General features: G+C 42.8%; 1 protein-coding gene across 2 annotated transcripts in view; it reads left to right on the forward strand.

The window, feature by feature from the left end:
- CGNL1 (cingulin like 1) overlaps nucleotides 1-15,301 on the forward strand; it is a 191,895-nt gene that overhangs the window by 68,761 nt on the left and 107,833 nt on the right. For both annotated transcript variants that reach the window (XM_082254053.1, XM_082254054.1), the window contains exons 4-6: nucleotides 1,562-1,655; nucleotides 9,200-9,301; nucleotides 14,818-14,966. In XM_082254053.1, coding sequence (XP_082110179.1) covers nucleotides 1,562-1,655; nucleotides 9,200-9,301; nucleotides 14,818-14,966 — 345 coding nt within the window. The remainder of the gene's footprint in view (nucleotides 1-1,561; nucleotides 1,656-9,199; nucleotides 9,302-14,817; nucleotides 14,967-15,301) is intronic.

Here is a 15,301-nt window from a genome sequence, read left to right on the forward strand (position 1 = left end):
CAGACAGCGGGGCTCGGCCTAGCCCCCCATTCCCTCGTCAAAAAATGTGACTGGCAGGAGCCAATGGCTCCCACTGCTGTCAATCTGCCCCGTGAGGGAGGGAGTGTAGAGACACTGCGTTTGTGCACAGTGCTGGATTGAGATCAGGCTCTTGTAAGTATAAGGGGAGGCTGGGGGAGATCAAAACACAAAAGTTTTTTTTTTTTTTTTTACCCTACTGCAGAGAATGCATTAAGGAAATATACCTTAAAGTGGATTTAAACCCTCACATATACCCAGTGAAGTGAACAACCTCAGATGATGAGACATATCTCCCTACATAAGTTTTACATGTATATCTGCTGTCTTCAGCTTTCTATATTCTTTAGAAAGTGCAGATCATGTTACAAATTTTTCTTCCTGTTTCAGCAGTGGGAGGGGAGTCTAGGCATACGCTGTGTGCGAGCTGGTTGGAGGAAAGCCACTCCAGATAGGCAGAGGAAGGAATAAACTTGCAGAGCTGTGCTGTGAATAGACAAGCTCTCTGTTTATCTGTCTCTAAGTCTTTTCGCCAAAACAAATTTCCAGCTGCTTTTATCTCCTGTGTTGAGAACTTGTCAGAAGTTATCATGCTGATAACAGAGGGACAGGGAAGCAGAAAGACATGGGACTTAGGGCTTTGGAGAGAGATAGGTAAACACTACAGATGTATGTGCCCAGGTCAGATTTCATGAATGGGGTTTACATTCACTTTAAGGCTTTAGAACCACTTTAAATACTGTTCCTTTTTTCATCCTGTAAGTCAGATGTCATCCATCCAGTGAGGCAGTCCCCATGCTATTCAAAAATCTCAGGTGATTCCATTTTTCCCTACGACATGGTGGCAAAAGGGTGGGCAAATCCTGGCCTTAATTCAGCACTGTTATTAGTGCCTTGTTTGAAGAGCTTGTGTTGATTGCATGTTTGAGATGCTTCTGAGATCATTCACAATGAGAGGTGCATTTTATCAACAGTTGACTTCCTTCTGACTTGCCTTTGACCTGATTCAAGCAGGGTTTGCATCCCCAAAGCATCCGTTCACTTTGACTGCGGCTTTTTAAATCGTGCAACTTCATCTGAAATCGCATGATTTCAAAGCCACATCTCGGTGCAACTTCTGGTGCGACTTCTGTGTGACTTCATGCACAGAAGTCGCTATTCAAGTTGCATCTGAAATCGCATGTACTACTTTTTCAAATCAGTGCAGTACCGCAAAGTTGGCATCGCGCTGATTTGAACAGTGCCATTGCGGGCAATAAGATGGGACTTCTCATGCGATTTTACCTGTCAAATCGCAGCATAAGTCACTCCAATGTGAACGGTGCTTAGACTTATATATTATACAAAAAATGTCTGATGTGCGTAAAAGCTCATAGACACAGACCCTTAAAGAATCCTGCACATGCTCAGTAAATGGGTTGCTCTGTCACAGCAGTCCACTGGTAATCAACATGCCTCATGCTTGATTCTTATTAGATATTGACATACTTGTCAGACACATGGATCATTGCTACAGTTTATAAGTTGAATTTCTGTATTTCAGAAGTCAGGATAATGACGATGCAACCAAAAGAAAAGTCAACTTGGTCTTTGAAAAGATTCAGACTTTAAAATCCCGTGCCTCCAGCAATGTGCAGGTAAATAGTCCATTCCTTTTCTTTAATTGATGTTTACACTTTGCACACATGGAGATAAGAACCTTTTCATATTATTCGCTTTTCCCTCCTAATGACCTTTCTATTGCTTTGCGATTTCCTTTTGTAGCATTGCATTTGTTAAGGTAGTTTATTTTACTAGCATACGATCAATATTAACAATCTTTAACTTTGACAAAGTGGTGACTTGCTTTTATTAAATGTTAACAAAAGAAAGGAAATTGATTACGCTTGCCATTTCTCTGCATTTCTTATTTTCATTCTCTGACAGCAGAGTGATGATTTTATTGCATGTCCTATTAGCTTGGAAATGTAAAAAGAGATTCTGTTTCTGCAAACAATAAGGCTCCATTCACACCTAAGTGTTTTACAATGATACTGGAATCTTGGACAGAATCGTGCGATTCCAGTACGCTCAGGGGTGAATGGAGCCTTAGAATAGTACATCATGGCTCAACAGTATGAGTCTAACCAACTGTGCATGCAATTAAATTACAGTGTACAGTGATTTTGGACAGAAGTCTTTGTATTTGAATTGATTATTCGATTTTCTGTTCGTTAATGTACTGCTTTCAAGAGCCGATGTGGACTGTTTAGATACAAATTTCTGAAAGGACATGATAGAAAATTTTACTTGTTAGTTACCAGAACTACAGATTTTTCATTCAGTTAGTGCAGTTAGTGTTAGTTCGTGCTTAAAATGAAATTAGCAAGACTGTGCAAGATCAGAAACAAAGTAAAACTAACAATTGTTCGTCCGATTTTCTAATACTGTGTACTAGGCCTTTAACTGCTCATAGATGGATAGAATTTCAAATGAAAATTCTAAAGCCTCGTACACACTACTATTTTTATTTTTTTTTTCGTTCAACCTAGCCACTGGAGCCCCTGTACTAACTATGCATTGTTAGTTCAGTGATCTCCCCCCGCTGTTCTATTGTGTTCTGACAGGGGGACGCCCCCCCCCCCCACCAGAACACTCCAGTCAGCGCTCTTAGCTAGTGGCTGAGGGCGCTAATTGGGAGACAGGTGGCCGAATAGCCTGCTTCTTTTGGACCGGCTGCAGTACACACAGCTTCTGTCGGACCGGCTGCAGTACACACAGGTTCTGTCGGACAAATTGCAGTACACGCGGCTTCTGTCGGACCAACTGCAGTACACATGGCTTCTGTCGGACCGGCTGCAGTACACACGGCTTCTGTCGGACCGGCTGCAGTACTACGGCTTCTGTCGGACCGGCTGCAGTACACACGGCTTCTGTCGGACCGGCTGCAGTACACACGGCTTCTGTCGGACTGGCTGCAGTACACACGGCTTCTTTCAGACCGGCTGCAGTACACACGGCTTCTGTCGAACCGGCTGCAGTACACATGGCTTCTGTCGGACCGGCTGCAGTACACACTGCTTCTGTCGGACCGGCTGCAGTGCACGCGGCTTCTGTTGGACCGGCTGCAGTACACGCGGCTTCTGTCGGACCGGCTGCAGTACACGCGGCTTCTGTCGGACCGGCTGCAGTACACGCGGCTTCTGTCGGACCGGCTACAGTACACGTGGCTTCTGTCGGACCGGCTGCAGTATACGCGGCTTCTGTCGGACCGGCTGCAGTACATGCGGCTTCTGTCGGACCGGCTGCAGTACACGCGGCTTCTGTCGGACCGGCTGCAGTGCACGCGGCTTCTGTCGGACCGGCTGCAGTGCACGCGGCTTCTGTCGGACCGGCTGCAGTACACGTGGCTTCTGTCGGACCGGCTGCAGTACACGCGGCTTCTGTCGGACCGGCTGCAGTACACGCGGCTTCTGTCGGACCGGCTGCAGTACACGCGGCTTCTGTCGGACCGGCTGCTGTACACGCGGCTTCTGTCGGATCGGCTGCAGTACACGCGGATTCTGTCGGACCAGCTGCTGTACACGCGGCTTCTGTCGGAACGGCTGCTGTACACGCGGCTTCTGTCGGACCGACTGCAGTACACACAGCTTCTGTTGGCCCGGCTGCAGTACACATGGGTTGGCCGATTTCTGTTAAACCAACCAATGCTCTCCGGCATTCGGCCTGTGTGTACTAGGCTTTAGGTCTCACAGCATTTAAATATAGTATGAAAGATTTTTTTTTTTGCTTTTAAAGTGTTTGCAACCCTTTTAAAAACAGTCACTGCCAGCACCTCTTATATGTAGCTATAACACACAGTGTAAATATTTGTGAAAAACTATGCCTCTAAATACCGTTTTTCAGAGATATTCAGGCCAGTCACGTGACTCTTGGCCGCTCTCCCTCTCCAATGTACGGGCAACAGAGGGAGGGGCCGAGCTCTCCCTCTGACGTCAGTCGGGGAGGTCACGTGACCACTGTGCTGGTTGCTCAGCCCCCATCCCGCTGTAGCCATTAGATGGGGGAGGAGGGGTGGCAGGGAGTCACATGACCGGCCTGAAGACCTCTGAAAAATGGTATTTAGAGGCTTCGTTTTCCATAAATATTTACAGTGTGTGTTATGGCTACATAAAAGAGGGGCGGTAGTGACAGTTTTTTAATGTTTACTTTATTACTAATAGCGGGGTGGGGGGGAGGGGCAGGGACGACTCACAGACACGAGCTGACGGGCAGGGAGGGGAGGGGGGAGAGGAGGACAGAGGAGAGCAGTGGATGACTGAGTCATGGTAAACTGACCATGATAATCTGTGGTCAGTTTACAGAGGGGAGGGCAGAACCAGGCAGGATAGGCCAGGTATTCAGGTGTTACAAGTGGCCAAATTACACAGCAAAAGCACTGTGCTGTATAACATGCTGTAAAGGAACAGCATTTTTTTTTTAGGGTTACAAACACTTAAACATTTGGTTTTGGAATGTATGGACTTGACTGAATGAATACCACATACACTGTTAGTAATTTGTTTGTTTGAGAAAAACTTTCTGTTCTGCTCCCTTAAATTTTCTGGTCACTGCGGTGGAAAACAAATGTCAATTTGACCCACTAATGATTAAAAAAAAAAAAAAAAAACTAACATTCTTTTCCTAAAACTTTTCATTTCAAAATTCTACCCATCTTTGGCCAGATTAAGTGGGAGCTGTGACTCTTTATGGAATTTACAAGTATGGAGGCATTTTTTTTTCTTTTTATTAAATAATCCAAGTCTCATGACTTTCCTTTGCAGATTAGCACTCCTTAGAACATGCAGGCAAATGCATGTGCTGGCACTAAATGATTACTGCTTAAATGTACCATGTGTTCCTCCACCTAATGACGGAGCTCTCTTTTTACATCTCATTATTTTACTTTTTGTTTTGTTAATTTTTTCTATTTGCAATATTTTCCATTTGTTCACTGTTGTACAAAGAATTTAAATATAAGTGACTTTCTGATAGAGTATAATATACAGTAAGCAGCACCTCCACTCTCTTCTGATAATACACAAACAGGAGTCAAATTATTAATGTAACACAACAAAAAAATAAGTAAATAATATTGTAAATATGAAAATCCAAAGTCTAATAGTCCTCCAATATATAGTTATCCAATCCTTGCACCCCTAAGACCAGACACCAAAGGATTTTAGTCCCTAAATCATAAAAGGTCAAGCTCACTTTGATTTTGGGGTCAACATCTTTACATGTCCAATCTTAGAGGGGTTGGTAATGGTAAACACTGAAGATTACATTTGTGGGTGAAGAGTGTGATTGAGATGCCACGGATTTAAATATATATATTGTCACGATTTGACCACGCCCACGGCGACTAGCTAACCGAGACACGGTGAATCGTGACTTGGGGAAGTATAGGGGATAACAGATTAAAGAAAAAAAAGAAACTTCCTACTAAGTAATTAGATTGGCTGCAATACTTTCACAAAGTCCAAACAGGGTAGACCGCTCCAGGTGAGGCTAGAATCAGGTGCTGGTCGGATCCGCAATCCAGGATAGCTTCAGACAAAAAGGAATGACCGCACTTCTGATGAATTTTCAAAGAAAGGAGTATCTTTATTCCACATCAATCAAATGGCAGGTACAGGTACACACTGTGAATGCAGGACAATCGGTGGACGCGTTTCACGACTGGATATGTCGCTTATTCATCACCTTGAATGTGATGAATAAGCGACATATCCAGTCGTGAAACGCGTCCACCGATTGTCCTGCATTCACAGTGTGTACCTGTACCTGCCATTTGATTGATGTGGAATAAAGATACTCCTTTCTTTGAAAATTCATCAGAAGTGCGGTCATTCCTTTTTGTCTGATGCAATACTTTCACAGCCTGCACTGCCTTCGGTCACCACTAGAGGGAGACTCCACTCCAATCCAGCTGGCTGACCACACACAGGCAGATACAAATCTTACATACAATCTGGTGCACTCTAATGGTGGGGGAGCAGTCTAGCAATTATCACACTCTACTAGGATTCCTCCAGCTATCCTACAAGCCAGAACCCCTATGCTAATCACTCTTCCCACTGTCTCCACACCCACACACCGCAAACGATAGCCTGCCACCACCCAACAGTTTGTCCGCAAACTGGTCTGCTGGGACACCACACACACGCAGATCTCCGTCTGATGTACAATCTGCATGCAATCTGCCAACACAGTGCAATGGCATACAGATTGGCATGTAGCATATATCAAGTGTTCTAGGCACTAAAATGCAAATAAAATCTCTCTAGAGGTATGAGTCCTAGCTTAGTACACAGAAGTCACTTATTAATTTTATAATTTAATATCCCAAAGGAGGGCAGTGCATACAAAATATATACAAAACAAAAGCAGTTACAAAAATACAAAAGATAAGAATACACACAATTGGCAATTTGCTATGAAAATAAAAGGGAATAACACAGAAATAAACTTTACCTAAGGTTATCTCGTTGGCAGAAGCATACCGGAAATTGTGCAGGAACTCCTCAGTTCAGAACTGGCTTCAAGGAAGAACCATGTGCAAATCTCAGCTTTCCCAATTTATTGGAATATTGATGTGGGCTGGACTTTAGCCCTTAATGAATCAGCCACAAGGGGTTGCCCCCAGCTCAGCCCACCCGAAGTCCTGTGTTCTGAACTGACCAGAGTTTAATTGGCCCAGAATGGCGCTGACCGCTGGGCCAGGGATAGGAGTTTTGACACCAGCGCATCGGTCTGATCGCGGCAGTATCAAACACTGCTTGCCTATCGCAATCACGCGCCATACAATGGTTTTGTGCAATTCTCCAGGACCCCACCCATGCCACAGATACAAATTTATATGTGTTCGTAGCCCCATACGTGAGCCACAAGAAGGAATTATTTTCATCTCTCTACCACTAATATTTTAACTTTTATGAGAGATAAAATACATTCCTTTGATCTGATAAAAGCAGCAACCGCTCACAGACGGTTCGGAACCTATTGTCACCCCCCTGCGGATTTCTGCAGCCAAAATGACTAGCAGCCTCCTTTTGAAGTTCCCGGAAGGTGACAATTTTTGTTCAATTGCATGGGGGACCTTAATTGGCAACCAGGTGTCAACCCTATCCCAGAGAGACCAGCTGTGTCCTTTCAAATGCTACCAACAGGACATGTGTGTGTGATAATACATTAATTAACCCAAAATGACATTACATCTACAATTCACTACATATTTCATATTTCGCTAATGCAAAGCTATTCCATATCTGATATTTATGTTACATATATATATATATATATATATATATATATATATATATATATCATATAATATATATATAGGGGAGCTATAATTTGTGGACATTGGACCTTTGTATTTGAATAAGGAAGTACTGCATGTCAGCTGACTATTTTTCCACAACTTCCTGCATTCCCTGCATGCTTATCAACTTCTCCTCTGCTGTTTAACTCCCTCCCATCCGCGCTACAGCTTATATACGGCTGCAGCGCGGACTTGAATTTTCGGGAGGCCGTTTTTCCCTTGGACACGGCCGATCACAGATCGTGGTGAATGGCCAATCACAGCGGCCATTCACCACGTGATCAAGCCGTCCAATGAGAGATGATCTCATATGTAAACATATGAGATCATCTCTCATCGCCGACGCTCCTTCCTCACACAGACACTGCAGTGTGAGGAAGGAGGGGGAGGCGACAGCCGCTGGGGACACACAGGAATGTAATCAGGGCACTGATCACCAGTGCCCTGATTACTAAAGGTAAAAAAACCACACACATTGCCCCCCCATCAGTGCCCACAGTGCCCGCCATCAGTGCCCCCATCAATGCCCACAATCAGTGCCCATAGTGCTGCCAGTCAGTGCCCATCAGTGCCTGCTCATCTAGGCACTGATGAGCACTGACTGGCAGCACTATGGGCACTGAGTGTGGGCACTGATGGTGCTGCCCATCAGTGCTCATCAGTGCCGCCCATCAGTGCTCATCAGTGCCACCCGTCAGTGTCCATCAGTGCCATCCGCCAGTGCCTATCAGTGCCGCCTATCAGTGTCCATCAGTGCCGCCCGTCAGTGCCGCCTCTCAGTGCCCAGCAGTGCCACCTCTCAGTGCCCAGCAGTGCCACCTCTCAGTGCCCAGCAGTGCCGCCTATCAGTGCTGCCTATCAGTGCTCATCAGTGCGGCATATTAGTACCTGCTCATCAGTGCCCATAAGTGCCACCTCATCAGTGCCCATAAGTGCCACCTCAACAGTGCCCATCAGTGCAGCCTATCAGTGCCCATCAGTGCCGCCTCATCAGCGCATATCAGTGAGGGAGAAAAATTTATTTTCAAAATTTACTCACAGAAAATTTTTTTTTAAAAATTTTCTGTCTTAAACCCAGAGGTGATTAAATACCACCAAAAGAAAGCTCTATTTGTGTGAAAAAAATGATAAAAATTTCATATGGGTACAGTGTAGCATGACCGCGCAATTGCCATTCAAAGTGTGCGAGCGCTGAAAGCTGAAAATTGGCCTGGATGGGAAGGGTGTTTAAGTGCACAGTAGGCAAGTGGTTAATTTCCATTACTAAAGACTACATATCCCATGGTACCTTGCAGTCTGAAAGCAGCAATTCTTGAATTGACTCCACCTCCTGAAACTCCTCCTTTCAGCGCTGTTGTAGTTGAAAGATAGGCTCTGTGAAATGTGTGACACAGCAATGCCTACTCTTAGGCCATAGTGAAAACATTGTATTCAAGGGAGTAAATGTGTAGGACTTACCAAGGTGGATTCTGGTGACGGGGATCGGTAATCCAGCTATAGCACCGTAAGACCACTGGTTTTCTACCATCCCCCTGATGGGGGTGATTAAATTGATCCCAGAGTTGGGCTTTAGCCTAGACAGCCAGAAATAATTGAAATTCAATGTGGAATGAATATATGATTTAAAATTTTGGATTTGGATACACTTTGTCTGAGCAAGCAGATGTTGTTACTTTGGTTACAGTAGGTAATGCATTGTAAAACTGAATGGATTATATTTTTAAACTTTATACTAGTTGAACTAGTGCTTATGCTTCACCAAAGTTTCTAATGGTTCAGGCTGTTATATGTGGGTTGTATAAAATGAAATTCATCTGCTCCTTTCTTCCCCTCTAGAGTCCAGATCCAACAGCAGAAATCAAAGCTTTGACCGACCAGAAGAGTGAACTAGAAAGGAAGCTGGCTTCCCTCCAAAAACGCCTTGATGACCAAACAAAGGTACAAATCTATTTTCACTATAACTTCCCATGTTCATGTGCATGTTTTTCTATACAAATTAAATAGTCCATTATGAAAGTAACACAAGTGTTGGCTTTCTGTAAAGCTTTTATGTACAAGATCTGTTTTGGCTGCTTGGTGCGCCAAATAACTATTGCAAACAATGTACGACTCTTTGTTTTCTTTCCACTCATTCCACTGCAGACAAAGTCTTGGTCTATATCAGTGTTTCTCAACATTTTTTTCAGTTGAGGCACCCTTTAAAATTATAGACAATCTCAAGACACCCTTTAAAATTTTGGACAGTCTCAGGGAACTGCATTCTAAAATGTAAATACTATTTGAATATTTTTACACAATGCAGAAACGTCCCCAACATCAGAGGTGATTTATTCTTCCAAAGCAAATACACTTTTGCACACTGGTACTGACTAGTATTCCAATGTTTCTCTTCTCCCTCAATTTCTCTCCATCAGTCAGCTAATGTCACCGTAGTGCTGAGGGAGAGGGGCACAGGAGGGTCAAACAAGGATGCTGTGGAGGCAACAGACATTCTCCTTATTAACTGATGATGTCATTGGTTGTTAGGATGCCAGTGTCTAGAAAGTCGTACTGGTGCATAATAAAAACCGTGGCTTTGTGTAACTAAATGGCAGGCTTGATCCACCTGCTGACTTGTATGCAATTTTTCAATGTTTAGGCATTTTGCCAAGGCACCCCTGAAGAAACATCAAGGCACCCCAAGGTGCCTGGGCACCCTGGTTAAAAAAGGCTGGTACAGTATATATATATATATATATATATATATATATATCGAGAGAGAATGCATTTATTGCACCAAGTCCGTTTCGCTGTCGCTGTTTTCCAGTTAGTCTAAAAGCGATTTTGCGCAAAAAGAACGCTTTTTGGATGCCATGGTCATTCTCTCTTTTCCAGGCACAAAGAACCGGTGAAATGGCATGATACAGTGTAATCCATTAGGATCACAGCTTTGTATCATGTCATTTGGTGTATTTACATTTTTCGAAATTGCAGCCGGTTTCACCCCCCCCTGCGTCGCAACGCTCACAGGGAAGGGAACCGGAAGACAGGTGCCGGCATCGGCTGGGAGGACAGTGAGTGGACGGCGGGGGAAGATGGCGGGGGGATCGCAGGGGAAGGTGAGTTTTAAAATATAAAACAGATTTCCATGCAAAACAATGTACTGCTTTTAGCACAGAAATCCTGACATAATCAAACCGCCAGGGAGGTTTACCCCTTCCCCGTCAGTCCCGTCAGTGTCATTAGTACAGTGGCAGTGCATATTTTTAGCACTGATCGCTATATTAGTGTCACTGGTTCCCATAAAGTGTCAAAAGTGTCAGACTAGCGCAGTCCCGCTATAAGTCACTGATCGCCACCGTTACTAGTAGAAAAAAAAATCCAATATATATATATATATCCCATAGTTTGTAGATGCTATAACTTTTTGTACAAACCATTCAATGTACGCTTATTGGGATTTTTTTTAACAAAAATATGTAGCAGAATACATATCAGCCTAAATTTATGAATAAATTAGATTTTTAAAAATTATTTTATTGGATATGTTTTATAGCATAAAGTAAAAAATATTGTTTTTTAAGGCTGGGTTTACATATGTGTGGTTGCGGTTTCCAGCCTGGGGTCCAGTGCATTTTCGTTTACCAGTTCAGGTGCAATTCAAGTCAGAATTTTTGCCTAAATTCACACCTGAAATTTTTGTTTATGGCTCAAAAAATAAAAAAAAAGCAGTGGTGATCAAATACCACCAAAGTAAAGCTCTATATGGGGAAAAAATGAAGCGGTTAAATCTTCCGGGGGTCAAGTGGTTAAACATAGCACTTTGGGCAGGCATAGGCTATAATTTTAGGACAGGGAATCACAATTCCTATGTTAGGATTGTTGGACAAGTGTTGGAATTTAATTTCCAATGCCTTCCCTTGGCATCATCATGCAATATGACTGTGTTAGGAATTCATAATGAGGCAAGTGTTAATGGACTTGGTTGCTTAAATGTATCTTTGGGCAAAAAATGTGGAAAATTTATATACATTTTTAAAACTTCTCAACTAAATTAAAAAAAATATAATATTGTTCCAGTTGATAAATGTTGGCTTTAACAGAAGACATAATGTATGTGAAGCTCTTGCCCCAACTTTAATCTATAGGGACCTTATTCATAAAGTATTGGAAAAGCCAATTTATTTGGTGACCGTCAAAAACTTTGGTCTGTGTAGACCAGCACTTTCCCAACCTTTTTATCATGGAGGAACCCTTGAAATAATTTTCCTCTCTCAAGGAACCCCTGTTAATTATTACTATATCTGCTGCTCCTTGCACTTTAGTGTGATGGTCAGTGGGAAGAATGTTCCTTACATGTGTGGTCAGTGGGAAGAATGTTCCTTACATGTGTGGTCAGTTTGGAAGAATCCCCTTTTTTTTACAAATAGATAAAAAGAAAATTAATGTCAGTGGAAACTTATCTGGGTGGCAGAAATTACTCTTTGCTCAATGAAACTCTTCCAGCTGAGGTCCGAATTAATCGTCTGTTTGTGCGATGACTCAAATTATTCACATCACAGACCCCTCCTCTGAAATCACAATCTCGTTTTTACATCAGTTTCCCCGGTCCCCCCCCCCATAGTGTCCTTTGCTCCCACCTTCACATCCCCCACGGCAGTGTCCTCTGCCCCTGTTTTACCCCCTCAGCTCTGCCCCCTCATTCACATTGCAGCCTCCTAAGCTCTGCCCCATTCACATTGCCCCCCCCTCGGCTCTTTCCTATTCACATTGCAGCACTCTTAAGCTCTGCCCCCCTTTCACATTGCAGCCCCCCTCAGCTCTTCCCACATTTATATTGCAGCGCCCTAAGCTCTGCCCCCATTAACATTGCAGCTCCCCCCAGCACTGCTCCACCCATTCACATTGCAGCCCCTCTCAGCTCTGCCCCCCATTCACATTGCAGCCCCCGTCAGGTCTTCTCCACCTAATTAAATTTTAGCTCCCTCAGCTCTGCTCTTCCCATTGACATTGCAGCCCCCCTAAGCTCTGCTCTTCCCATTCACATTGCATTCCCCCAAAGCTCTTTTCCCCCTTCACATTGCAGCCCTCTCAGCTTCCCCCATTCACATTACAGCCCCTCAGCTCAGTATTAAGGGCAGGAGCTGCAGGAGTTTAACTTTTTTCAAGTGTTCCAGCGGGTAATTGGTTGCTAGGACCGTCATTCATCCTAACAACTAATCACCTGGTGGGACACTTTGAAAATGAACTCCAACAATCTCTGCCCTCCATCCAAATCTGCTTTTGTCTCCCGATCTCTGTCTAGCATTGTCCCCTGGCTGCTGAACTTTAATGACAGCGGCAGCGACGGCAACTAAGAACCGGCACCACGGCGGTGCAGATGAGACAGTGACTTGGTCTGCATCCGGCCCACGGTCCACCATTTAGTGATGCCTGGTGTAGACCAATGGTGTTCAATATTTTGACCTTCCTGGGTCACATTGGAAGAAGAGGAATAGTCTTGGGCCACACATAAAATACACGAACAATAAGGATCGCTGATGAGCAGAAAAAGTCGGGCAGATTACAAGTTAACGATCACTGATATAGATAATGTACCTATTACCTATGAAGCAATAAAACTTCATTATTTATTTTTTAAGTAAAAGAGGGCAGATTAAAACCAGTGCGCTATCTGACACTGTTTGTGATAAACGAACGCATCAATATCTGGTTTGATGGATGTAGTAGCAATTCTCAAAGAATTCTCAAGGTGCTCATCCGATATGTTGGTACTATATTTGCCCTTTGTGTGCTTCATCCTTTAATATAGTTGCTCACAAATATAGGTGGTTCTGAAAACCGATGACACGAATAAGGCGTGATTTTAAAGAGAAGGATATTTTTCTTTGGTAAGATAAAATCTATAAAAGTCTAATAACCACTTCAATACCAGGCTCTTTTATCCCCTTCCTGCCCAGGCCAATTTTCAGCTTTCAGTGCTGTCACAATTTGAATTACAAGTGCGCAGTCATGCAACACTGTACCCAAACTAAATTTTTGTAATTTTGTTTACACAACTAGTGCTTTCTTTTGATGGAATTTAATCACCACTAGGTTTTTTTTTTTCTATGAAAAACATATCGCATTTTTCTTTGTTTCTGTTATAAAATTTTGCAAATAAATAATCTTTCTTCATAAATGTAGGGCAAAATTTATTCTGCCACATTTCTTTGGTGAAAATAACCCAAATCAGTGTATAGTATTTAGTCTGTAGGAAAGGTATAGAGTCCACAAACTGTGGTACATGCCTGATTGGCCAGAACTAATCACATGGGACAGATGGGCTGTGATTGGCTCTGTCTGTACCATGTGATTACATTTACCAATCACAGCTAGCAACACAATTATACACAATGGATGGCATGAAAGGAAGCCATCCATTGTTTCCAACTTCCATGTGATCTGCTGTGATTGGTCACATGGTAGTGGGCGGGAGACGGTACACTGATCAATCATCGGCTATGTCTCGTGGACACAGCCAGTGACAGAACGCGCCGCTGTGCGGCCCCTTCTGAAAGGACTTTAAATGGGGTCCACTCATAAGGAGGAGAGTCTCACTTGGCCTTGTGTTCGCTAAGTATACACATTTTAAAAAAAAAATTCCCCCCCAAAAATTAACATTTTTAGATAAGTTTACGATTTTTTGTTGGGCCACATTCATAGCCATCTTGGGCCACAGTTTGGACGACCCTGGTGTAGACTCTATTTAGGCAGGCATCTTCTATACTCGCTGACAGTTAGTGAAGAAGAGAACTCTGGAGCAAGCATATGTAACTTAAAGTAGTCTCTCTAGTCCAGACCAAGAGATGATGTACTACTGACAGCTGTTTTGTTTCCACCATTTCACAATCCAGAACGGTTAAAGTGGACTATAGTAGAATGCTAAGTATTCAGAATTGCATGCAGTAGGTAGATTTTTGCTTTTTATGTTGTGTATTTCTAAAGTCTGTCAAGATAGAAATATGGGGGCTTCTATGCCTAGCCGTTCCTACTGAAAATTATATTTGGCTGGATGCAAACTTAACCATTTGGTTTCAATGCATTCTAAATTACTGACCCCAAACTGGTTGGCAAATCAGAACCTATGACTTTTCTCTTATTTCCTGATCAACAAAGGGCATGACAGCCAAGAAACTAGGATTTTTAAAAGGTTGGTAGTGGCAGCCCACATTTTTCTCATTACAGGTTTACTTTAATACATCAGCAAGGCAGTACAGTGAAACCCGAATAATTAAAACTTTACAGTTAATAAAGGCTTTTATTGATAGAAGAACATGACTTTACTAGAATAAGCTGGGTATGAAGGTAGACTGCCTTAAGCGATATTTGATCTCGCTATTGTGTTACGGTTTGTGCATCCTTTTTATATATGTTTATATTAACTGTTTGTGTCAGAGCTTTACTAAAACTTACTTTACATGCCATGAACCTAGAGTCAAGAAAGCAACAAAGAACAGAACAATAAAACAAAGGCAAGCATGAAAGACATCCAGGAACAACTTGAACATAGCATGGAAGAAAACTTGGTTCTTCGTGGGAAACTAGGGGAGAGTGAGAAAGAATTAAGAAAACATCTAGAAGAGTAAGATTTGCTTTCGGTTAAACATGATGACATTTTTGTAATATATGTCTGGTTTTCCCAGGGTTTTGTATAACATTTGTACTTTGTTTTCAGTCATTTGCGTCAGGTATAGTAATTGACAAGTGTACTGGGAAGCTCAGGTGTTTAGCCATCAAAGGCATATCTTAAAGTGGACCTGTTACTTTTTTAATATACGGCATAGGAAGGCTTAAAAAGTGATGTGTCATAAAAACCTGCTTCTAAAAGATTTTTTTTTTTTTTTTACTGCTTGAAGCTACTACTGGGATAATTATAAAGCTGTGTGGGCAGTGAAGTTATACTAAGCAAAAATTTTT

The sequence above is a fragment of the Pelophylax lessonae genome, assembly GCF_965119305.1.
Source record: "Pelophylax lessonae genome assembly, chromosome: 4".
In the NCBI taxonomy this organism is placed as follows: domain Eukaryota; kingdom Metazoa; phylum Chordata; class Amphibia; order Anura; family Ranidae; genus Pelophylax; species Pelophylax lessonae.